The sequence below is a fragment of the Monodelphis domestica genome, chromosome 4, assembly GCF_027887165.1.
Source record: "Monodelphis domestica isolate mMonDom1 chromosome 4, mMonDom1.pri, whole genome shotgun sequence".
NCBI classification, from domain to species: Eukaryota; Metazoa; Chordata; class Mammalia; order Didelphimorphia; family Didelphidae; genus Monodelphis; species Monodelphis domestica.
In genome coordinates this window covers 233,656,425-233,681,880 of record NC_077230.1, presented here as the reverse complement: position 1 = coordinate 233,681,880, position 25,456 = coordinate 233,656,425, and the positions used below count along the sequence as shown (strand labels likewise).

General features: G+C 39.9%; 1 protein-coding gene across 17 annotated transcripts in view; it reads left to right on the top strand.

Annotated features, from left to right (window-relative positions):
- CEP164 (centrosomal protein 164) overlaps window positions 1-25,456 on the top strand; it is a 97,510-nt gene that overhangs the window by 58,352 nt on the left and 13,702 nt on the right. For 9 of the 17 annotated variants that reach the window (XM_016433829.2, XM_056794333.1, XM_007494726.2 and 6 more), the window contains 8 exons: window positions 4,412-4,497; window positions 5,120-5,173; window positions 5,513-5,650; window positions 6,682-6,819; window positions 16,817-17,026; window positions 19,132-19,263; window positions 21,380-21,596; window positions 23,073-23,150. In XM_016433829.2, coding sequence (XP_016289315.1) covers window positions 4,412-4,497; window positions 5,120-5,173; window positions 5,513-5,650; window positions 6,682-6,819; window positions 16,817-17,026; window positions 19,132-19,263; window positions 21,380-21,596; window positions 23,073-23,150 — 1,053 coding nt within the window. The remainder of the gene's footprint in view (window positions 1-4,411; window positions 4,498-5,119; window positions 5,174-5,512; window positions 5,651-6,681; window positions 6,820-16,816; window positions 17,027-19,131; window positions 19,264-21,379; window positions 21,597-23,072; window positions 23,151-25,456) is intronic. The other 8 variants (XM_016433830.2, XM_056794332.1, XM_056794336.1 and 5 more) reach the window with 3 other exon arrangements.

Sequence of the window (25,456 nt, the reverse complement as noted above, 5' to 3'; positions counted from 1 at the left end):
ACATTCTTTAATCTGCCCTCAGACTCCAACAGTTCCTTCTTTGGCTGTGGATAGCATTTTCATCATGAGTCCCTTGTGATTATCTTAAAAGACTTGTTTTGCTGATAATGGTTTAGTCCTTCACAGTCGATTATCATATAATATTTCTTTTATTGTATACATTGTTCTTTTGGTTCTGCTCACTTCACTTTGCATCAGTTCATATAAGTCTTTCCAAGTTTTCCTGAATTTGCCCTGTTTATCATTTCTTATAGAAAATAGTATTCCATTATCATCATCATATACCATAATTTCTTCAACCATTCTCCAATTGATGGACTTTTCCTCAATTTCCAATTCTTTGTCACCACAAAAAGAGCTTCTGTAGTTATTTTTATGTAAATAGGTTTTTTCCTCTATTTTTGGTTTTCTTTGGGATATAGACTTTGTAGTGGTTGCTGGATCAAAGGGTGTGCACACTTTTATAACCCTTTGAACATAGTTCTAAATTGCTCTCCATAATGATTCACAGCTGTACCAACAGTGCATTAGTGTCCCAGTTTTCTTTTATCTCCTCCAACTCTTAGCATTTTCCTTTTCCTGTCACATTAGCCACTCTCTTTGGTGTGAGATGGTAGCTCAGAGTTGTTTTGTTTATTTAGTTTGAATTTTGTCTTAATTTTATTCTAATCACAAATTTACACATAAGTTTTACAAAGTTACATGATTCATGTTGTCTCTCTCCCCTCTTCTTTCCCCCCTCTCAGAGTTGATAAGCAATTCCAATGGATTATATGTGTAGTATCACTCAAAATGTATTTCCATATTATTATCTATTTATTTATTTTTACATTTTATATATATTTCAGAGTGCATTTCTCTAATCAAGAGTGATTAGGAACATTTTTTCATATGACTATAGATAACTGTGATTCCTTCATCTGAAAACTGCCTGTTCATATCCTTTAGCCATTTATCAATTGGGGAATGACTTATATTCTTAAAAAATTGACTCAATTCTCTATATATTTAAGATATGAGGCTTTTAGTAGAGGCTTTACTTGCTGTAAAGTTTTCCTTCAGTTTTTTGTTTTCCTTCTAATCTTGGTTTTATTTATACAAAACCTTTAAAATTTAATATAATTGACTATCCAATATACATCTAGTAATGCACTTTATTTCTTATTTGTTCCCAGATTCTTTCCTTATCCATAGATCTGACAGGTAAACTCTTCCATGCTCCCCTAATTTGCTTATGGTATCACCCTTTATGTTTAAGTCATGTATCCATTTTAATTTTATCTTGATATACAGTGTGAAATGTTGGTCTTTTCCTAGTTTCCATCATACTGTTTTCCAATTTCCCCTGCAGTTTTTGTCAAATAGTGAGTTTTTGTTTTAAAAACTAGGATCTTGAAGCATTTTTTTTTAATATGACTGGATAGCTTCATCTGAAAACTGGCTGTTTATGTCCTTTGACTATTTATCAATTGGATAATGACTGGTGTTCATATAAATTTGACTCAATTCCCTGTATTTTTGAGAAAAGAAGCCTTTGTCAGAAACACTTGCTATAAAAATTTCCCACCTTTCCCATTTTCCTTCTAATCTTGGTTGCATTGGTTTTGTTTGTGCAAAATCTTTTAAATTTAATATAATAGAAATTATTCACTTTACATCCTATTAATGCTCTCTGTCAGAGCATTGGTCATAAATTCTTCACTTGTCCAAAGATTTGACAAGTAAACTATTCCATGCCCCCCTAATTTGCTTATGGTATCACCCTTTATGTCTAAATCATGTGTCCATTTTGACTTTATCTTGGGATATGTGTCACATGTTTACCCCTCCCTTTTTTTCCCCTTCCCTCTCCTCACTTCACCCCCTGCCCCCTCCTCTCTCTCCTTTCCCCACTCTTTCTCCTCCCCCTCTCTTTTCCCTTCCCCTTTTCCCTTTCCCCCCTTTCTCCTTTCCCTTTTCCCATCTCTCCTCTCTCCCTGCTCTCTTTCCTTTGTTTGTGCTTTCCATTCTCGCCCCTACCTTTTCCCTTCTTTCCCTCTGTTCTCCCTTCCTCTCTCTCTTCCCTCCCCCTCTTCTCTTCCCTTCAGTTCTCCCTTTCCCATTCTCTCCTTTTCTTTGGACTCTCTTTCTCTCTTCTTTCTCTGTCCCCCTCTCTTCTCAGCCCCTGAGATCCTTTCCCTTTTTCTCTCTAATTTGTGAGGCAAGTGACCATGGTATCTGCGGAATCATGGGTATCTAATTAGATTTGATCCATACTTTCTTAGAACTGGGCCCAGACTACAAAAATCCCACAGAGTAGAATTAAGGATGGGATATGGTGTCTAGAGCAGCCTTATAGCTTTAGGTCAGGGCCATAGAACATGTCTTGTAACCCCTTAGGTAGAAATGCTGGGTTATTGATTTTCCCCTTTGGCTAAGCTGGTTCTATGAAGCAGACATTCTCTTCTGTGTTACGTTTTAAAGACTAAGGTTGGAGACTGTCTCAGGCTTTTTCCTAGGGGGCATATCTTTAGGTATTCATTCATTCTCGATATCCTTCTCTTAGGCTGGCGTATTGATTGTGTTTATACAGATGTGGCAAATGAATGTAGGAAGAGGGCAAAGATCTGTAGATATCCTTCCCACAGATGGTCAATTCTATCTTGAAATTGTGCTCTCTGGTCCCAAATTCTGATCCAAAAATTTACCAGGATACTTACCTAGGCTATATAATCTTTGTCTTTTTAGTTATTTTTATTTCAAAATTTGTTAAATCTAAGTAAGGGTTGTCCAGTTTTTTGGCTTTTCTTCATGAAGCAGGTCTAACATGAGGTCTAAAGAAGGAGCTTATCATACAATTCAGTTTCAAGGAATTAAACTTGTGATTGGAAATGGGGAGAGGAGTGGGGGAAGGAGCGAACCATTGTTTGAAGGGTCTGACCTGGATGATGTGATTAAAAGTGACAGCACTAGCAGGGAATCCTTCTGCCATGCATGCCACTAGATATTCACAGATGACATTTCTATTTTTAACTTAAAAATTTTTTGGGGAGGGGGTGTGGTTATAGTTCTGGCCCTGCCCTTCAGTGCCCATCCAGATGGTAGAATTGGGCCACAGCTGCTGAAGCTTGAGCTGCCAGTAGGTGGTAGGGATAGGGAAAAGGGAGGGCAGGGCATTGTGCCAGCCTGGGCCCAGGGAACCCCAGCTGGGGGAAGACAGAATGATCAGTCTCTTCTACCACCCCCATTAACCCATGCTGTCCTAGAGCAGAAGAAATTAGTGGCATTATTATAGATTTCTAGTTCTCAGCTGACAAAAATCTTTTACTTGGGGGAGGGGGGGAGAGAGAGAAGAGAGAGAGAGTTGAGAGTTGGGAGTTGGAGCTGTTCACTCACTCTGCAGACCCTCTTACTTTTCATCACCCTTGGAATTTTGCAGTAACTCTGCCCTTTCCCAACATTGTTTTCTTTCCCCTGTGACCATAGGAAACATGAAGTAGACATTCTCTCCTTACCCAAAGGAAATAGAAAGAAGAGATGATTTTTAGGTCTGTGGTTCAATCTCTCAGACCGTTTCATGTCTGGACTAAAGCAAAAACCTGGAAGTCAGGAATTTGAGATCTTGTTCAGGGAGCTCCTTCTTATATAACATGCTCAGTGTCCTTTCTGTCTCCTGTGTGATGATAATTGTGTTCTTATGCTGTGAAGGGCTTTTGACAGATTTATTGGCTAAATTGCATAGTCCTGGGTATGAGGAAGGTAATTGTCTAATGATGGTATGTAGAGGGTTGATAATACCATGGATGGATCATGAGACATCCTCTTCCTTTTCATAAGGAGCATGGCTTTGATGGTTTTCTTGGGAATAGACTTTCTGCCTTATCACAGAGTGTAACCTGGTATGACGCTATTTAAGAAATTGTTTCTCTAGGAAACCTTTCCTAAATAGGCCTACTAAGTCCTATCCATCTCATGATATTTCTAGTACTAAGGTATATATGTTCATTTGGGTAAAGGATGTGTTTGCTTGCTTCCATTTTCTTTACTTATACTTTCCCAAAGGCAGAAAGAGTGTTCTTTCATAGTACTTAGTACAAGGCTCTGTACCGAGTGACCATTTGTGAATTAGGTGAATATTATTGTTCTCCCTGGGCCACTGTAGCAAGCCCAGGGAACAACTGTGAACCTGGGAGTGAGGGGGAACTCTGCTGAATTACTGAGAACTAGGATTCTTTAGACTTAGATTCTATTTCCTTTACTTCTCCAATACCTTCATGCATCACACAAGCACTGAGGTTGTCCGTATTTCCCACAAAGCCTAGCAATCAGCAGGAGTGCAGAGGGATATGTATCTTGTAGCCATCTCTTTGTTTAAAGTGCTTCTCCCATTTTCCTAGCTAGAGCATAACATCCTTGCTTGTTGCTCCCCCAGACCAAGGGCCCAAGAGAAGAGGAAAAAGATCAAAGTCAATCTGACCTGGAAGAACCAGAAAGTGAACAATCCAATGATGAAGAGAGGTATGGCCCATGAAATTCCTTAAGAGAGCCTTACTAATGGCCTGGGAAGGATTCTTATCTTTGAGTTGACTACTGAGTATTCCTGTCCAAGAGAAAGAGGATGGGCTCAGTGGCCTCCCAAGATCATTTATTGTCCTAATGTTTCATATTGAGAAGGACGTTTTTAAGTGCTGCTAACATGCCTTTGAAAATGTCCTTGTCCATATTGCACCATTTGTGGGACCTGGGGTCTAGCCTCATTGTTGTATTAAACTGATTAAGCATTTCCATCTGTGGCATCAGTCCAAGTCCAGGATAGTCTAATGTGTGGAAGGGAAGCCCAGAGTACATTGTGCTCCGGGAGAGAGAGTCAACACTGAGCTCTAAAACAAGCCCCTGTGACTTTAGGAATGACCAGGGGTCACAGTACCAGTGGAATCCCAGATTAGAGCTATTTGGATCAGAGAATTTCACCTCAGGGAAGGCCTGCAGCTTTTAGACAGTAAAAATGGATTGATTCTCTACCTTTTAAATTCTAATTTCATGCATATTTTAAAATGATGATCCCTTGTGTTAGACTTATCATTTTCTCCCATTTTCCTTTCTCTCTTCTTTTGGTCCCTACCTCTCTGGTGGGTTTTAGAATTCTGGGTACAAACCTACCTGCCAGTATCTCCAGTCATCATTCACATGCAGAGTAAGTGTATCCCAGAAAACTTGGGATGTCTAAGAAAGGGCTGTGGGAAGTCTGCCCACAAGTTTTGAGAGTCGGGGTGGGGTGGGCCTTGGCTCATTCAGAAGAAATTCTTCCTTTTCCCTTCCTTGCCCTGTTTTCCTTGTCTACTTTGAGATGCTATTCTCTCTGTGGGTCTCAGGGGAAGGGGAAAGAAGGTAGCCAAGGGCTGGTACAGGGTTGTGTGTGGTGCCTGAGCCAATGATGCCTTCCTTTGCCACTCTCTTTCTTCCCAACCTCTCTTTTTGACCTAAATGGTCAAAAAAAAATTTTAATGACTAATAGTTACCTTGTTCTGTGAAGGGAGAAACTTCTGAGCCCTTTTCAAATCCAAGAGGTAGAAGAAAAGCAGTGTTCCCTTGAGGTGGAGCCTAGGGAGACAGAGGAAGCTGAGGAGAATGTGTTGGTCAGCCCGACTTCACAGACCTCTTCCCTTAAGAGGTAAGGGTTAGTTTGAGTCCTCTGCTGTATGGAGCTGAGAGGAAGTATGTGGGCGCAGCAGAGCCTCCCAGAGGATATGCTCACCCAAGTCCTAGAGAGGGAAGAGTTGGGTGAACATCAGGAGGCCTTGATGGGGCACTGTGTAAGGTATAAGTGACTGACTTAGGAATGATCCTTCTTTAAGGAAGTAGGAAGTTTGGCACTGTTTCTGCACCCTGCTTTGGATCTATAACTAGCACATTTATTTTCATTAGTAGAGACTTAGAAATGTTTGAATTAAATAGTGCCCTTTGGTCCCACATCTCCTCCTTTTCAAAACAGGTGGTTACAAGTATTTGGCAGCTTTGTGGGTGACATGGGGGAAAAGGGCTGGATTTAGATCAGGAGTTCTGGCTCTAACACTTAGCATATGATGATGGCCAAGGCTCTTTACCTATGAGTTGCTTCATCTGTAAAATGGAGGCAGCACTACTTGTACTACCTGTCTTGGGTTTGATCTGAGGAAAGTGCTTTGTACAAATTTGAACTGTTACTCTCTTCTTCCATCACCACAGTACCTATCATTTGGACAGGCCTTGGTTTGGGAATTAGAAGTGACAACCAGAGAAGACTTCCTGTGTCAGAAAACCTGATTCAGAGACAGAAGTCTTCTCTTCTTGTTCCTTTGTTTCCTTGGCAATGGAAAACTGTTCTTCCAGAGCTTTTAGCCTTGGTTTTGAGATCATTGGTCTTATTAAACATTCTTAAAAGAACTAACATTCAGTCACTAACATCAGTTGTAAGCCTGCTATCTGTCGAGCATCTATAAAATTCTGTGTCTCAGAGGGAACATGGACCTGCGCTCTCTGGTTGTGGCTCCTATAATTGGGGATTGGGCAAGGAGAGGGCAACCTGTAAGAAAGCCTGGCACTTATGGCTGGGAAACTGGTGTGCTGCCATCTGTTCCAAATCTTTTTTTCCTTTGTCCCTAAACTGTAATCCAAGCCCTCTGTCCTTAACATGCTTCTCTTATCTTCTTAATGCTACAAAAGTGAACGGGTCATCAGTCCCTCTCCTGACCATAAGGTGGAGGAAGAACCACAGTCCACAAAGGTTGAACGTGAGCAGAAAAAGGCCAAAGAACTTGAGGATCTGATGACCAGCCCAATCTTGCCAGGCTCCCGAGAAGCGTAAGAGTTACTCTTCCTCTCTCTGTTCATGTCTATTGCATGTGACCTTCCCGCTTGCCATATAAGGAATGATTATGTTTATGAAACTTTGGGAAGTTCTTCCATGGGGGTGTAAGTGTGTGTGGAGGTTTGGGTGGTTTAAGGTTCTGAAGCAAGTCATTGTGCTCCACATCTAGGTTGCTACTAGAGGGAGAGGAGGAGTCATTTCTGGCCAAGCAGCTAAAATTGTTTTTAATCAAATGATTAATTAAAAACTTAATTTTGAACATGAGTTCATCCAGCTAAACTAAATGAGAGAATCTATTTACATTTAAATGAATTAATTTAAACATATAATTTAATCATAACTTTTCAGCCACTCATTCTAAGTTACTGTTAGAATTCTTTGTCCATCCTCATTCTTCTGGTTCTATTTTTTCAACTTAAATTATTTAATAAAACCTTCTCTGTATTCCTTATATTTGTTGGTCTTAATGGTATCATAAAGAGATTGCAATCTCTTTAACCATTCTCTCATTAGTGGATATTTAAGTTAGATCCAGCTCCTTGCAATTACATGTAATGCTTGCTATGATTATCTTTCACAGTTTTTTTGTTGTTTTTTATAACATTTTCAGGATATATTCCCAACAGCAGAATTATTGGTTCAAGGGGTATGATTATTTTTGTAACTTTTACTTTATCCTGAAGAATACATTCCCAAAAGATTAAACAAAATTTCTGATCTACCAGTAATGAATAATTGTACCTTTTTTTCCCACAACTAAACTGCCATCGAGTCTCATTGCTTTAATTATTTTTGCCTGTTTGATGAGTGTGATTTGTTCCCTCACAGTTGTTTTAATTTGTATCTCTTTGATTTTAGTGAAGTTGAACATTTTGCAAGTGACTGTTAGTAGCTGAAACCTTTTATCCAAAGTGCTTTCATATCCTTTGTCTTATTTCATCTTTATAATGTTCCTGTGAAGTAGGGAGGTCAGGTATTATTTTATGCTAATCCTTCTGAGAGACAGTGTGGCATGAAGGATAGTGGATTTTCTGATTTTGAAATCAGAAAGGCCTAGATTAAAATTCTGGCTCTCATTTTTTGATTTTATGACCTTTATAAACCATGGGCATTTTCTTAAGATTTATCCACAGTGTAATAGATCTGTTTGACTGGAGGGGAGTTCCCTTGGCACCTTGACATAATAAAACTTTGACATTGCATGCATATGTGATATTATCTGTATCAGTACTTTTCTCTTTACTGATACAGATCACAAGCCTTCTCTGCCTTAGTGGGTAATTTCATAGGTTTCTGTGGGTAGCCCTTGGGTGATGAGTCTCTTTGGACTTAGTTAGGCTGGTCCTCAGAATGGCTAGACATAATTGAAGCCTTTATAATAATCACAGTCGTATTATGTCACATCTACCACACTTTTGCTTATCACACTTTGATGAGGTAGATAAGGCAAGTTGTAATTATACCCATTATACAGATATGGCAGTGACTCAGAGTTTTTGGCAAGTGACTTGCCCAAGATCACAGCAGGTTAGAAACTAGTCAGGCCAGGCCTCTCTGTAACTTCTCCAACACCTGATGGTTGTCTAGTCACTGGGAGCTCAATACCTCTCAAAGCAGTCTATTACGTTGGATTGTATATTGCTAGGGCACATTTTTTTCTCTTGCAATATCATGATTCCTGTGGAGGTCAGGGACTCTTTTACTAGATCAAACTGCAAAGTATTGCAAAGAGGTCTAACGAGATTCAGTGACCACCCGAGGCAGATTCTGAGTATCTACCTCCTGAGTGTAATGGACAGTGAGGGCCAGGCAGTAGCTTTTACACTCCTCTTCTCAGCATAGATGAGTTTATCATTCATTTACCATCCCAAAGTATCTAGCTGCTGCTTATCTTCTCTTGGTAGTGTCTCATTTGGGCCAGATGTTGGGAATATTCTGTACTTTTCGTAGAACCCACCATCTATTCCTCTCCTGGAGTCTTTTTCAGACCCTATGACTTTCTTGCTAATCATTTTTTATTAGGAAAAAACTGTCTTTTCTGGAGATATTGAGGGGAGTGACTTTAGGATGGATTCCTAGTAGATCTTCCTGAGCTGAATCAGGAGCAAAGATATGGAGGCAAGATACAGGCTGGAGAGCCTAGGCAGGATTAGCAAGCCATCCATAACTGCATGGCCTACAAGAAGGGAAGATCTGCTTTGGAGTTATTTCTTCAGCACTCTGTGAGATATATTATGGACATAACAGCAGCTTAGCTGGAAGATTGCACAGATCATTTAGTCCAACCTGGAACCATCCGTAGCATCCCCCATGAGTGCTTATGTGGCCTGGTGAAGAAGTACTGAAGGAGTACTGTCTCTTTAAAGGCAGTCCACTCAGCTTTTGGACAGCTTTACCACTTAGGAAGTGTTTCCCTACATCAACTAGAATTTTAACATCCTTTTCTTCCACCCATTGCTCTAAGCTCTTTTTTTCTGGGGCCAAACAATACAAATCTAATTCTTTGACCACACAGCTGCACTTGACTTTTCTCTGAGCTGCCTTTTCTCCAGGTTAAACATCCTCAGGTCACTTGGAAGATCTTAATTTGGCATGTTCTCAGGTCCTTTCCCTCCTGGTGTGTATGTCCTCTAGTTTATCACTATTCTTCCTAAATAGTGGAGCCCAGAGCTGAACACAGTTCACGTATAGGGAAGTTAGGTAGTGCAGTGAGTGCTTAGAGGGCTTAGGCCTGGAGTCAGGAAGACCTGAGTTCATATCCAGCCTCAGATACTTCCTAGCTTTGTTAACCTCTGTCTGACTGTTTCTTCAGCTGTAAAGTGGGATAATAATAGAACCCACCTCTCAGCATCTTTAAAAAAAACAAAACCCTTACCTTCTGTCTTAGAATTGATAACAGTATCTATACTAAGGCAGAAAAGTGGTAAGGGTTAGGCAATTGGGGTTAAGTGACTTGTTCAGGGTCACAGAGCTAGGAAGTACCTGAATCCAGATTTGAACCCATAACCTTTATCCCCTGAGCCACCTAGCTGCCCCAGAAGATTATTTTCTGTGATGTCCCTCCTTTCTCATAGTCTTTTCTGGGGCAGAGTGTGTGACTCAGAGCCCTTGAGCCTTTTGCACCATCCTGGAATGTGTGTGCTTTCCATTACCCTGATTATTATACTGTTTCAGGGTGGAGTTATATTGAGGAAGATTTCCTTTGTAATCATCCCTGTGGAAAGAGGTATTTGTTGGTATTTGGTCATCATCCAGAGCTTTCTTCCTGTCTGGGATGTGTGGAATTGTTGTATTCTGCCCTGATCAGATCCCATCTAGAGTATTATGTTCAGTTCTGGACAGCATATTTTGGAAGGACATAGATGACCAGAGAGTTTCTAAAGGAGGGTAACTGGGATACTGAAAGACCCTGAGATCATGCCAAATGAGGATCCATATAGATGGTATTGAGGATATACAGCATGGAGAAGAGAAGACTTATATGGGTGGGAGGGATGAGGAGGGGAGGATGTGAGAAGCTATTGTTGGCATCCAAAAGGCAGAACTAGGAAAATAATGGGTAAAAGTTGCCAAGGTAGTTTTTGGCTTGACGTCAGAAAAGACTTTCCTAACAGAACTATCCAAAAGTTAAATGGGCTGTCTTGGAGAGAGCAGGTTTTCCCTTACTGGAGTTTTCAGAAGCTGAGAGGGAGGGAACATTTTGGTTGGACTGGATGGCCAAGGGGATCTCTTATAATGTTAACTCAGATCTCGTGATGTGGCTCTGACCCATTGTTTATGGGCTCAGACCTCTAATGAAACATTTCCCACGCCAAATCTAGACACTGGGGAGAGAGGAAGACTAGGAAATAGTCCTATGTCCCCTACATACTAAGGTATGCAAACACACGTGTATTTGCAGGCTCACTGCACATTGGCACTTTTATCTGATGCTTCATCTCTTCTGCAGCATCTGTCCCTGGAGCCCCACATAGTTAGATAGCCCACAGGGGAAAGAAACATTAAAAGGTACCATCTCAGGAAAAAATGATGCTTTCAGCCAAGGTTGGAAATGAGTTGGAGGGTTGATGAGGCGGAGAGTTGCTGGGAGAGAGAGGCTGTTTCTGAGGGCAGGATTCTCAAAGGAGGGAGGTGGCAACTGGAATCGATTTGACATCTGCATGGGTTGAACTTGCCAGGGAATCTGGGGAAGTCAATGTGGGTGAAGTGGCCCAAAGAGAGGCTTGAGAAAGAGGGTGTGACCTAGGATTGCTCCATGGTTTTGGGAAGTCAGTCAGCAAAAATCCTAATGATTTTAACAAGAAGATAATAATGCTACCCCAGTCCTTCATCCAGGCAAAAAGGAACCCAAATTGCAATTTATAAGCCCCTCAGATGCCATTTTTCTCTTGTTATTCTATCACCTTCTATTTGTTGTGTTGCTGGAACTGGAAGGAGTCTTTTATCTTTATCCTTCCCTCTGAACTGTGTCCAGATTTAAGGTCACGACCTTGGAAGGTACTGCTCATTCCACTATTATAATTGTTCAACACATTTTTGAAACTCCTCTTTGAGAGGATCTGTTCAGATCTAGAAGCCAAGAAACCCTCAGTGACTCAGAGGGGCAACACTGGTTTTGATGTATAATTTCTGTTTTTTTGTTTTGTTTTGTTTTGAAAAAATAGTTACCTCTTCAGCAGATATGAAATGGGTACTGAACTGCTGCAGTTGCCTTTGCATGGTATAATGTATGGGGTATTATTGGTCTTGTAACAGTTAAAATTTAGGAATATGGGGAGACTGAGGCAGGTTGAAATTAGTTTCTCTCTGCAAGGAGTATTATATTTTTTAGAGGTTTATTAAAGGTTAAAGATTAAAGAAAATACAGAATAAGAAAAAAAACACATGCCTAGGCCAGAGGCCTAGGCCAGATAACCTCACATCATGGAAGAGATGTGTCTGCTCCAAAACAGAAGTCCAAAAAAAGTGCGAGAGAGCCCCAAAAACCTTTGCCACCAGCTTAAATCCTTCCTCCATCTCGGCCCACCTCAAAATTCCCGTGAGATTACAAAGCATGTTGGGGAAGTGGAACAAAGGCTTGTGGGAATTGTAGTCCTGTATTCGAGTCTATTTTTTACATACCCCCATTTGATCCTCTGGGAAGAAGTCCTTCCCCAAAGGATCATAAAAACATAATCAATTTAAAGATTACAATAATTTGAGGATAAGAGAAAAAAAACCAATAATTACTGGACGCATTGACAGAAAGCCAATTAGGGGGCAGTCCCCTTTGGCATGAAAGTATACATACAAATAAATGTTCAATCAACCACACCCAAAGTTCAATTTTGTGCAACTTGTGGTCTGGAGGCTTCTTCATGGTGGCTTCTCCAACAGTTCAGTTCTGGATTCAGAGAGGTAGCATCTTCTTCACCTAAAATTCTTCTCAAAAGGAATTTAAACTTTGCAATTTAAATAATGATATTTTTTTACATTCCCCCCATTAAGAGGGTGATTAAAAAAACTGGGATCACTTAGGGATGCATGGCTGAGGTATGAGGTATATGAATCAATTGGCACAAGAAATTAAAAAGATATCAGAAAAATCCAAAAGAAAAGAAAAAATTTCTTGGTGAAAATATAGACTATCAAAGTCTTATGTGTAAAAATTCCAAGTAAAAAGAAAAATAAATCTATAACAGGTCCTTCTATCAGGGCCCAATCAAAATGATCTAAGCAATGATGCATTTACCCAGTCAGTAGCCAGGACTACAGAAAGGTACCACATTATGGAAGGCAGAAAAGGGGACCAGATTATAGGAGCCAAGGTTTTGGGGATACTTGTCTGTAAGTATTTTCAGAGTGAGTGTGGACACAAGGAAAGCCTATGTCTTAACACATGTTAAACATAGTAACCTTGAGTCTTCACACTAGGTTCAAGACCTTTGTATTGGCCTAGAAGTGCATCAATCCATCCTAGATTGGCTTTTCTTTGGCTCTGTGAAATGGCTCTTGTGTGTATATCTTGTCTTGGAATCAGACAGAATCATTAAGCAAAGTCCCATAATTTATTTAAATAATTAGTGGCATCATTTTTATAGTCACAAGCTTTTTAGGGCATGCATTAGCAAATGTATTTCAAACTTATAGTACTGAAAAGTCAAAAAGTTAAAGAAAATCTTAATACTGGTGACATGTGCTTCAAATATAAAAAAGAGAGAAAAAAACAAATAGCATATTGCACATGCAATAAAAATATAATAAAAGAGCTTAAAAAAATTTAAAAATATAGCTTATAATCATTGACACTCTGTCAGCTAAGAAAATATAAAATACAAGGCTTTCTCACCAAAAATGTGATCCATATCCTCTTCATGTCTGGCCATGCTCTACTGTGAGTATAAGGCAAATGAATTGAACAAGGTTAACAATTTTTTCATTTTTAAAAATACAGTAGTACAAATGTGTAGTTATCAAAATCCCCAAAATTTTCAATAGCCCAATTAATTACAATAGTCAACAAACACGCTATCATATTTCACATAAGTTGCTGCATGGCATTTTTTAAAGCCTATGAATTGATGGACATTTGTCACAATTTTTACAAACATAGCAATCTTTCAACCTTGGTATTCAAACATATTTTTTAAACAAAGTAAAACTCATCTTGGGTTTAGAACATAATCAAGAAATCTATATATCATTCTGGTGCAAGTAAAGTAGTGAGCTGAAGAGTATAAATAAAGGGGTGCTCTTTTTTCTTGGAGGCTTTTTAGGGGTACAAATGCCCTGAGATTAACTGCCCAACTTCCATTCACATGTGGGAAGGTTGGGGTTTATAAAATACATTTCACTTCAGCTACTAGAATGGGCCTTACCTCGTGGTAGGGGCAGGCAAAAATAACCAGAGATTGTTAAAAAAAAAATTCCAAAAATCATATTTAAAAAACCCTTAAAATCATTTGAGGTATTTAGCACATTAAATTTTTCCAAGGTTGTTATACAATTATAACTAGTCCTGAAGTCCATCTATGTGATAATTTACAAAGTCAAAATAGAAAGGCTGTTTTTTTTTTCATATGGGCTTAATTACAATAATATTTGTTCAGCACAGTTATAGGGGAAAATCAACAGAATTTCAAAACTCAGTACATTCAAAATAAATTCAATCAACCTTCAGTGTAAGAGAATATTGAATCCAGTAATATATGAACTTAAAATCATAAAGTTAAACCATAACAAAAAATGCAATAGAATACAGAGATTTTTATAAACCATTGGAGTCTGAAATGCCTTAGAATATAGCCTTTAGTTTCTTCAAAGTTCCTTGGGTGGTTTTTTTGTTTATTTATTTGTTTGTTTTTAATTATCCATTTAAATGTCTATTGTCAGAAGGCAGAATGGTAAGGGCTAGGCAGTGGGGGTTAAGAGGTCTGCTCAGGGCCCCACAGCTGGGAAGTATCTGAGGCCAGATTTTAACCCAGGACCACATGTCTTTATGTCTGGCTCTCAGTCCGTTGAGCACCCAGCTGCCCCTCCAAAGTTGAATCTTTGGACTGAGTCCGCTCCCTGACAGGCAGGTGAAGTCAATGAAATTACCAGAAGAGTCAAAAGGTATCCTTTTAAACAGCCCATTGCTATTAAGTTTCTGTTTGAAAAATCAGTTACTTCTCCTCTCCCTTTCTCTCTCCCTTGCTATGAACCCCCTGTGGTCAATACCCCCATCCACATGGAGGCTTAGCCTAAGGGAAAATTACCCGTTCTCCTTTCCCTCTCGTCTCTCCCCTCCGCCCACGTGGCCAATACTGTTACCAGCTGGTCGCAATGAGTCCTGAGCGATCTGCTCCAAGTATCTGGGTGATGAGCCGGCTGGGGTCACGCTCGTGGGTCTGGGGCTGGGATGATGAGCCGTCTGGGTCGGAGGCCAGATGGGTGAGAGACAGACCGCCGGGGTGAGTAGGGCCGGGGAACCGGAGCGCAGACAGGTAGGGTCGGGAGCTCGGGCACCAGGTGAGAGGCCAGGAGCAGAAGCAGGAGCTGGAGAGGGCCGCAGGCAGGAGCTGATCAAGATAGTTTTCTAAAAAGGCATCTTGGAGAAACTGGCTTAAAAAAAAATTCTCTAGGCTAAAAATTTTGAGAAGTTCTCATCCAATCTAGTGGTCGCCATCTGTAACAGTTAAAATTTAGGAATATGGGGAGACTGAGGCAGGTTGAAATTAGTTTCTCTCTGCAAGGAGTATTATATTTTTTAGAGGTTTATTAAAGGTTAAAGATTAAAGAAAATACAGAATAAGAAAAAAAACACATGCCTAGGCCAGAGGCCTAGGCCAGATAACCTCACATCATGGAAGAGATGTGTCTGCTCCAAAACAGAAGTCCAAAAAAAGTGCGAGAGAGCCCAAAAACCTTTGCCACCAGCTTAAATCCTTCCTTGATCTCGGCCCACCTCAGAATTCCCATGAGATTATAAAGCATCTTGGGGAAGTGGAACAAAGGCTTGTGGGAATTGTAGTCCTGTATTCGAGTCTATTTTTTACAGTCTGGGAGTTGGGAAGACCTGGGTTAGAATTCTAGTTTGGCCATTTACTAGCAGTATGATTTAGGGCCAAGGTTTTAGTTTCTTTTCTCCATCTGTAAAATGAGAGGGCAGCCTTAAAAAAACCAAACAAACAAGCCAAAAAAACCCCCAAAAACAAAAAAACCCAAAACCACCCTTCCTTCTGTCTTAGTAAAAGAGAAGAGTGACAATCAGGGTTAAGTGACATGCTCAGGAGGATCACATAGCTAGGAAAGACAGATTTGAACCCAGGTCTTCCTGACTCCGTATATGGTGATCTACCCACTGAGCCACCTAGCTGCCTGGAAAGGCTTGGATTTGATTGATGACCTCAGAGATTCCTTTTAGCAGTCATCTTCTTATTCTGTGATCTCTTTGCACTGGGAAAAGGTTTTTAAGCCAGAATCCCCCTACAGTATGAGAAATCTTTATCTCTGAACATTGCTCAAGGAAGCTTTAGAGTTCCAGGAGGTAAACTGTAGACTCTATATGGGGGGAAATCTGCTCTCTTTTTTTATTGGCTTTTTATACTGAGAGCTTGAGAACAGATTCAGAGAGACTGTTTTCAGCTTAATGACATGAACTTCAAACCATTTCTTCCAGGTGGAGAAGGAAAGCTACTACTAATGCTTTTTTCTACCTCTTCTACCTTCCCTAGACACCATACCTGTCATTAAGGGGCATGTGTGTGAGTTTTTTTGGGAATCAAAGATGTGTCACTCCAGTCATCTTTTTCATTGTCCCTAGCATCTTGATGTCTTAGCCAGTGAGACCATTAACATCATAGACCAACTATTTACAGAATTAGGGCAGCCAGGTAGCATAGTCGTTAGAATGATTGGCCTGAAGCAAGAAGACTTATCTTCTTAAGTTCAGGTCTGGCCTCAGCTTCTAGTTGTGACCATAGGTAAGTCACTTCACTCCGTTTGCATCAGTTTCCTTATCTGTCAAATAAGCCAGAGAAGGAAATGGCAAACTACTCCAGTATCTTTGACAAGGAAACCTCAAATGGGGGTATCATGTCTAAAGAGTTGGACACAAATGAAATTATTGAACAGCAACATTTACTGAGTTGATTTATGCCTTGTCTTTGCACAGTGGAAGTTTTATTTCTGATTCCCTAAGTGTCTTATATGTGGTGTGTTTCTGTGTTTCTTTATAACATGGCTCCATATTTTATATGTTGTATACATACTATAAGCTAATAAGGAATTACCTAGGGACAGCTAGGCAGCACAGTGGATAGAATGCCATGCCTATTGGAGTTGGGAGGACCTGGGTCCAAATCTGGCCGAAGACACTTTGATCAAGTCACTTAACCCAGATTGTCTAGCCTTTGCCACTTTTCAGTCTTAGAATTGATATTAAAGGCATGATTTTAAAAAGAAAAAGAAATTGCTATTCATGTATTAGTGCCATGTGACAATGTACTATTTATTCTCTGTCCTTGATAGACTAATCCTAGAATCTGTAACACTTCAGAGACAGACCTTAGGGGATTCCCTAAAGATTATAGAAGAGAGAACAGCCCAGGATCTGGAGGAAGAGCGAGCACGACTGTTAGAGGATCGGAGACAGAAGCTGGAACGACTTCGGGAGGAGCTGTGGCAAGAGGAAGAAGAGGAGAGGCAGAGACTTGAACAGCAGAAGGACAAGTCCCTTAGGTCCTGTTCCTTCCTTTTGGGGAGGATGTTGTGGGGAGAGGCTTAGGCTTTGAAATGATATGGGCAGTGATACTCATTTGGGGGCTGTCATGTTTTCCTCCTTCCTACACCAGAATGCTTCTTTATTGTTCTTGGCCTGGAAAAGAACATAGAATCCTAGTTTCAGAAGGACCCCCAGAAGTCATCTAAGTCAGCTATTACCTGAAACATAAATCTGCTGTGCTATCATCCCTGATAAATTCACTTAGCCTGCAGTGACAAGGAACTCACTACTTCCCAAGGGAGTCTATTCTCCTTTTGGGACAGCCCTGATTGTTAGAAAGTGTTTCCCTATATTGAACCAAAAGTCTTCTGTCACTCCTACTCATTCTCCTTTAAAAATTTTTTTTTCTTTTAGTAGGAAAGGGGATGGTGTAGTACAGAAGAGAGCTGCAAATAGCAGCTAGAAAGAATCCTTTTAAATGGCTGACTGAAACTTTGAATGGAAGTTAATATGGAGTGTTGGAGTCTAGGTTAAATTAAAACCCCAACATTAAAATTCATGAATTATGTTTAATCTAAGGGTAACTGTTTTGGACCAATTAAAATGGAAAAAAAAAACACCTTGTGGTATAAAATGCTATAACTTAAGTTTTTTTGTGCTAATGGTGTATTTTTTTTAAAAAGCTTTTTATCAAAGCTTGGGAACTGAAAGTCAGGGTTTTATCTATGTTGTATTGCTAATATATTTTTTTAGATGGAGGTTTCTTTTTAACAACCTTAAATGCCATCAATTTAAATGTTAGCCACTAATGCTTCCCCCCCCCCCTCCCCTGAGATAATTATAGGGCTCATATAAAATTTGAACAAACAAACAAACCAAACCTTAAGGATGGGATGCTTTCAGCTGGTACTCAGACATTAATGTCTCCCAAATATCCCAATATTATTATGGGTCTAGTGTGATATTTTATTTTAATCATTTTTCTAGGATTGGTGCTTTTATCTCCCAACCCAGTATCATGTGTAAATTTTATTAACATACTTCTACTTTAAAAATTTTTATTATATACTTAGTAGCCATCTACAACAGTAAAAGATATTTAAATAAACATGCAAAAAATTATGTGCAAAACCACAAACTCCACATTTGTTTAAAAATATGTGAATTATATATGTGTGCTATCCTCTGCTTCTGTGTTCCCTTTGGATTTGTTTTACTTTGATCCTTTTTTTTCTTTTTGATTTTGTGGTTGTATCCATTACTTTTAATTCTGCCCTTTGGGTACAAGTAGAACAACAAATCAAGTCATTCTTTCACAAATCAATCCTTCAGATAGTTGAAGATCTTCATTTGTTTTGTACACCCTAAATGTTCTCCTCTTTAAATTATATTTCTGCATTGTTTTAGCAGATGGGTATGTAATATGGATTTGGCTCCCCTAACTATCCTGGACTTCTTTTGTTTTTCCTATAAAAACTTGAGAATGGTACTCAGATCAGCACATCACCCCAGCTTGTTCTGGACGATATGTTTTTGTTAATGCAACCTCAGATTCCATTAACTCCTCTGGCTGAGGTATTTCAGTGTTGATTCATTGGGAGCAGTGGTGTAGATAATCCCAGACCATTTGTATTTGGCTTTGGAATTGATTCTGCTTCTTTTGGCAGTAGATTTGCCTTCATCATTTTATTTTGCTCAGCCCAATATTAAAATGAGCTTGAATTTCCTGAGCATAAACCAGCTGACAGTGAAGAATCCAGGCAGCTTTAGAAGCACGTTATGTAAATCGGGAGAAGCCAATCTGAGATTAAACAATTGCAGGCTCTAATCTAAAAATCAGATAATCCATAGGTGGATAATCAAAAGAGTTGCCTATATTTGGCCTGGGATTATGCTGTTTTGGAATGAGGCAGCCAGCATTCCATCTTTGAGACAACATGTGACTCCCAAAATTGGCAGAGGGAGGGAGCATAGACTCAGTTGGAAATAGATCCATCTCTAGGAAGCTTCTTGGTCAGTTGTCCTGCAGGCTCACAACAAGGGCCTGAAGAGGAAAAAAATTTAAACAGAAGATGAAATAAGTTTAGAGTCGTCACAACAGGCTCTTCTATGCTTCTTTCAGGTCTCTGAGGGAGCAACTCAAGAAAGCAACTGAGGAGGAAGAGGCTCGAGTGAGAGAAGAAGAGAATCAGAAGCTTTCTAAGTTCCGAGCTCAGATCTTAGCGAATACAGAAACCCATGAGAATCAGATTAGGTGCTGATCCCACTGTGAACCTCCCAGAGTTCCTTAAGAACCTTGCTCATATTTTACAGAAAAAATGAGGGCATTTGCCATGAATTCCCTCTTCTCTTCTTTTCTATCTTCTATCACTCAGGCCTCTTTTACTACTTTTTCCTCCTTCACCCCTGTCGCACATGATGCCTTACTTCTGAATGTAGTCAACTCCACTTCTTTTTCAAGTGATCCCATTTCTTCCCATTTCCACCAACAGATTGCTCTCCCAACTCTGTCACTTATTTTTGATCTGTCTTAGTGCTTTCTTATTTAGGTATCAGTACCATATTTTTGTCATAAAAGGAATTTGGAAGAATTCCGTCTTCCCCTATTTTTCCAGATAGTTTATATAGTATTGGAATTAATTGTTCTTTGAATGTTTATTAAAATTCACTTGCCTGTCTGTCCTTATTTTTAATCTCTCCCTGTCTACTAGCTCCTTCCCTACTGCCTACAAATACACCTATCTTTCCCTTATTGTAAAAAAAAAATGCTTACTTCCTCTTTCCATTCTTGCTAACTCTTCTGACCTTTGCAACTAAACTAAAAAAAGTCATCTACAATAGATGCCTGCATTCTCTTTTCTCACTCTTTTCTTCTTCCTTTACAGTCTAACTTCCAACTTCATCATTCCATTGAAACTGCTTTCTCCAAAGTTACTAATGATCTCTTAGTTGCCAAAGCCAACAGCCTTTTCTCAATTATGATTCCCTTTGATGCTTCTGTAGCCTTTGAAACTGTTGATCACCCTGTCCTCCTTGAGATTCTCTTTTCTCTAGATTTTCAGGATACTTCTGGTTCTCCTGTCTATCTGATTGCTCCTTCTCAGTCTCAGTCTCTGTAGGATCTGTATCCAGAATATGCCCCCTAACCATAGGTGGCCCTCAGGGTTCTGTCATGAGCCCTTTTTCTTCCTATTACTTCTTAATTGGTGGTCTCATTAGTTTTCATGAATTAAGTTGTCATCTCTATGCTGATGATTGACTCAGATTGATCTATCCTGCCCCAACCTCTCTGTTGGCCTCCAATCTCACATCTCTAACTACCTTTCAAACATCTTGATCTGGACATCCAGTAGACATCTTAAACTCATTGTGTCAAATTGAACTCATTATCTTTCCCCCTAAACTTGCCCCCCCCCTCCCTCCCACCCGCACCCTATACCCATAATCCCCCTGGAGGCCAACACCATCCTTTTAGTTCCTTGGGCTTCCAAACTAGGAGCCATCCTCATTATTTCTCACCCCTCGTATTGGATCTGCAACATCTCCCAAATGTGCCCTCTTCTCTGATACTGCCACTACTCTAGTACAGGCCCTCACCACCTCATGCCTGGACTAATGTAATAGCTTGGTAGAGAGTCTGCCTACTTCAAGTCTCTCCACACTTCAGACCATCTTCCTTTCAGCTACCAATGTAATTTTTCTAAAGTGCAGGTCCAACCGTGTTACCCACCTACTTGGTAAACTCCAGTGACTTCCTATCACCTCCAGGATCAGCTACAAAATGCTTGGTCATTCAAAATTCTTCATTACTTAGCTCCCTCTTACCTTTACAATCATCTTACACCTTATTCCCACTGTATTCCAAATATTCTTCAATCCAGTGAGGCTGACCTCCTTGCTATTCTTTGAACAAGACATCCCATCTCTTGACTCTGAGCATTTTTCTCTAGATGTCTCCCGTGCTTGGAATATTCTATGTTCTCCCTCCTTGTCTCTTCTTACTGGCTCCATGGGCTTCTTTTAAGACTCCATTAAAATCTCACCTTCTGTAGGATAGATACTTTCTTGATTTCCCTTCTCCCCTTTAATTCTAGGACCTTCTCTTTGTTATTTATTTCCTATTCTGTAAATATGCTGCTTTTGGGGATATATTTGTTTATTGTCTCCACCACTAGATTGTAAGCTTCTTGAGGTCAGGGACTGTCTTTTGCTTCTTTTTATATCCCATTGCTTAGCATGGTGCCTGGCACAGAGTAGGCACTTAACAAATGCTTATTGATTGGTTGACTGATGGAGAATAGATTTTTTAGTCTCATGAAGCTCTGTCTAGTGGTGTTCATGTCTATCTTCTTGCCCTCTTGTCTCTCCAGGGCAGAGCAAGAAGCTTCACTACAGAAAGTAAGAGAAAACTTGGAGTCATTGCAGAAGGCTGAGAAGTTTAGCCTAGAGCAGAAAAAGAAGCAGATGCTAGAGAGACTTAAGGAGGAGATAGAGGATAATGAAAAGAGAGAGAAGGCCCTCTTGGAAGAAGAGAATGAAAAAGCAATGAGTCAACTCAGAGAACGGCTGGAAGATGAAAGGAAGGAGGTGTGTATGTCTAGTTGGAGACCTTTGGGTACAGTTAGTGAGTGTCCTCACCACTAATATGGAACTTCCATTAGTTCACTCTATGAGAAAGAAAACAAGGATGAACTTAGGGCCAGATCAGGGGGAGGTGGAAAATCAAAGCACTCATCTTTAGAGGTTGGAACAGATTAGAGAACAGATCTGGAGAAAGGGTGGCTTTGGACTCATTCCTCACCAGGAGCTCCAAAGGGACCTGTCTGATCTCATTGTTATTCTTGGGAGTGATAGACTTTGAAATGGTTTGGGAGTTCTTCCCTCTGAGGATTGGGACTGATCCTGTGACAGTAGCTACAGTGGTGCCCCCATCAGTGGTGGCAAATCAGGGTTTGAGGAAAAATATCCTTGTCCCTAGATGATCCTATGACTGTTTTAAGCCCCATCCACCATTAACTTTTAAGCAGAGTCTCTTGGAAGATCTCTCCTACCCTCATATTAGATATTATATCATATCAGATACCCTCATAAAGGTGAGATGACCTTATATTTGTGTCTTGGGACTGATAATACACAGTATACTTGACACTTTTTTCCTCTTCCTTTTTCCCTTAGCCTACTAATATTCCCCACAAATAAGTATGAGAGTAAATAGAAAACTGGAAGATTGACCCATACTTGCTTTGTGATTTTATTCAAATTGCTAAACTTCTTAGTGCTCCAGGCAATACTTTTAAGAAAATCCAATGCTGAGCAGGTGTATTTCTGTATTGGGAGAAGAAGTTTACTTCTTACTATGGATAAAATTTCAGGGCCTCACTCACCCTGCCTTCCCCCAAAATCCCAGGTTCTTTGGAGCTTTAGAGAAGTTTTCCCAGGGACTTTAGTGCTTGGATGAGGAGAATGAATTCTAAATGGCAGCAATACTCAAAGCTTTGTATCTTTTGAGAGATTGGGAATCAGGGTTTTTCATACCTTGGTTTAAACTCAAGAGAGAAATCAGTTTGACTATAATCTTGCCCACAACTAAGAAGAATGCGAAGTCACTATGGTGTTTTGGATACTTAGTCAATTACAAATTATAGGAATTGGAGGAATAATTTCAGATAAACAAAGAATTGCATGTGATTCTTTAGGTCTTAAGTTTATTACTGTTATATTTATATACCATTTGACCATTTATAAAGCACTCGGAATGTATATTATTTTATTTGATCCTGACCAATTATCCTATGAGATAGTAGAAAAGTAGTATTAATCCCATTTTATGGATGAGGACACTGAGGCTTGGAAGGTTTAAGATTCCATGATCATAGTCATAAGAGCTAGAACTCAAATCTAGGTTTTCTTGAATCCAGCACCAGGGTTTTTTCTATTATATGTACCAACATACAGTGGGAATTGGTTTTATGGTGTGGTTCCTTGTCCGTTGGTAGCATCCAGTCAAGTACTCCATCTGCCTATATTCTCTTATGGTAACTTTGTTGCTTCCCTTGTTACCAGGCTCTGGCATCTCTGGAGAAGGAGCATGCAGGCAACCTGGAGAGACTTCAAACCTCAGCTGAGGAGAAGCACCATGAGGTAAGACTATTCCTCATGACTGCCGCCCTAGAACATTAGGTTATAGGTAGCAGGAGGCCCGGGGACCTTGGTTCCAGCGAGTCAACTGTAGTACTATTGTATTATTGTATGCTAGTCATAATTTACCAAAGGACTTCCCCTCTCAGTGGCCAGTCCCATTTCTACTGGGTAATGGGATGAACTTAACCATAAAACAGAAAAGGATAGCAGAGTGGAATAAAAACCCAATTTAAAAAAGGATAGCAAAGTGGATTAAAAAATCCCACACTATGCTTTCTACAAGAAACACAGTTGAAGCAGGGAGACACACACAGAGTAAAAGTAAAAGACTAGAGCAGAATCTATTATGCTTTCACTTAAGTAAAAAAAGCAGGGGTAGCAATCATGATCTCAGACAAAGCAGAAGTAAAAATTGATCTAAGCAAAAAAAAAAGGGAGGAAATTACATCTTGATAAAAGTACTATAGATGATGAAACAATATCAGTACTGTAAGGGGCAGAATGTAAGGGGTTAAAATGAAAGGGTTGGACTAAATTATTTAAGAGTATGGTTGCCAGGAATTATTACTCAATTCCAAATGATTTTATATGGTAGTTTATTTACAAAAGGAGAGAGTGAAAAGTAAGAAAGTCAGAGAGAGGATAGGGTAAGATATCTATCCTAACACACTAAGTATTTCGCTCCATCCCCTGGTTCAACCCAGCTAGAGCTAATTAGTCCTCATCCTGAGGGGCCTCAACCTTGAGCCAAGGGCCCTGGGATGAATAAAGCAAGGGCCTAAATCATAAAGCCTCTCTCAAGAGGGGAAGCCTCTCCTGAGGCTAAGTCTCTTCAGAAAATCCAGGAAGGGAATCAGCCTTTTTCACCCATGTGGTAGTTCAAAGGGAGAGATTTAAGAACAGTCTCACCAAGTCTAAGGTCTCAGGTCCAGTAAGCAGATTCTTCATCAGATTCCAACTTGAACTCAGAACTCCAAAGAATGAAGAACTCATCACAGGAAGTTGTAACTCCTTTTAAAGATGCTTCTTTGCTTCACTTCCTATGCCTTCCTCTACTTTTACATGGACAAATTATAGTCTATAGTTTTGCTTAGGACTCCAGGGGGAAGTCAGTGGTTTCTGATTCATCTCCTACTTTTGCAAACGTGGGTCACAGGCCTCCCCCACTCAAATGTAAGTGAAGTGTATACGCTTCTGGTGATTAAATCTAAAAATGGCAGGGGAGAGTTAATCCCATCTTCATAATACTAAACCTATATGTACCAAATTCCTAAAGGAGATGTTACATGAGTTACAGGAGGAAATAGTAAAACTTTATAAGTGGAGAACTTTAACCTTCCCCTCTCAGAAGAAGAGAAATCCAACCAAAGGATAATTAGGAAAGAAGTTAAGGAGATAAATAGAACTTTAGAAAAGTTAGATATAATAGACCTCTAGAGAAAATTGAATGGAAATAGAAAGGAAAATTCCTTTTTTCTCAGTAGTATATAGCATCTTCACAAAAAAATGAGCATATAATAGGGCACAAAGATCCCCAGAAAAATGTAGAAAAGCAGAAATATTAAATGTACCCTTTTCTGACTATAATGCAATGAAAATTACATTTAACAAAGGGCAGCAGAAAGACCAAAAATGAGTTGGAAATTAAATACTCTTGTCCTAAAGAATGAATGGGCCATTTCTATTAGGTATTCTGAACAGGGTCTGTATGCTCATCTTTCTCTCTCTCCTATCTGTTCAGTTGTTAGGTCAAGTTGGTTCTAGCCCCCGAGCATCTCTTAGGATGCCCTCTGCCCTTCTCTCTCCCTCTCACTGCCTTGATCTTAGTAGAAGTTCTTACCTCTTATCTGGGCTATTATAATGGCGTCGTCTCTTTCATAATTGGTGGGGTTCCCAGAATAAACTTCCTAAGCCACAGGTCTGACCATATAATTGATCTGCTTAAAAATCTCCAAGGGTTCTCTGCTGATCACCTCCAGGAACACAATCTTTCCTGCCAGGCTTTGAAAACTGCCTACAGATTGGCTTGGGCTTTCCAGATGAATTTCATTCGACAACCCTTCACATGCTGTGTTTCAGCTAGATAGATTGCCTTAAGTCTTCTTTGAGCTCAGTTTTCTGCCTGCTTTCTCTGTCCCTTCAGCGAGGTCCTGGAATGTGCACTCTTGCTCCTCTTTGCCTCCTTCAGGGCTCTGTTCTGGTGCTGCCTCTTATGTGGAACTTTCCCTGCTTCCTCCCTCCCCCCAAGCCTCTGACTTGTTAGTGCTCCCTCCAGTCATCTCATATTTGCTTAGAGCTTACATGAT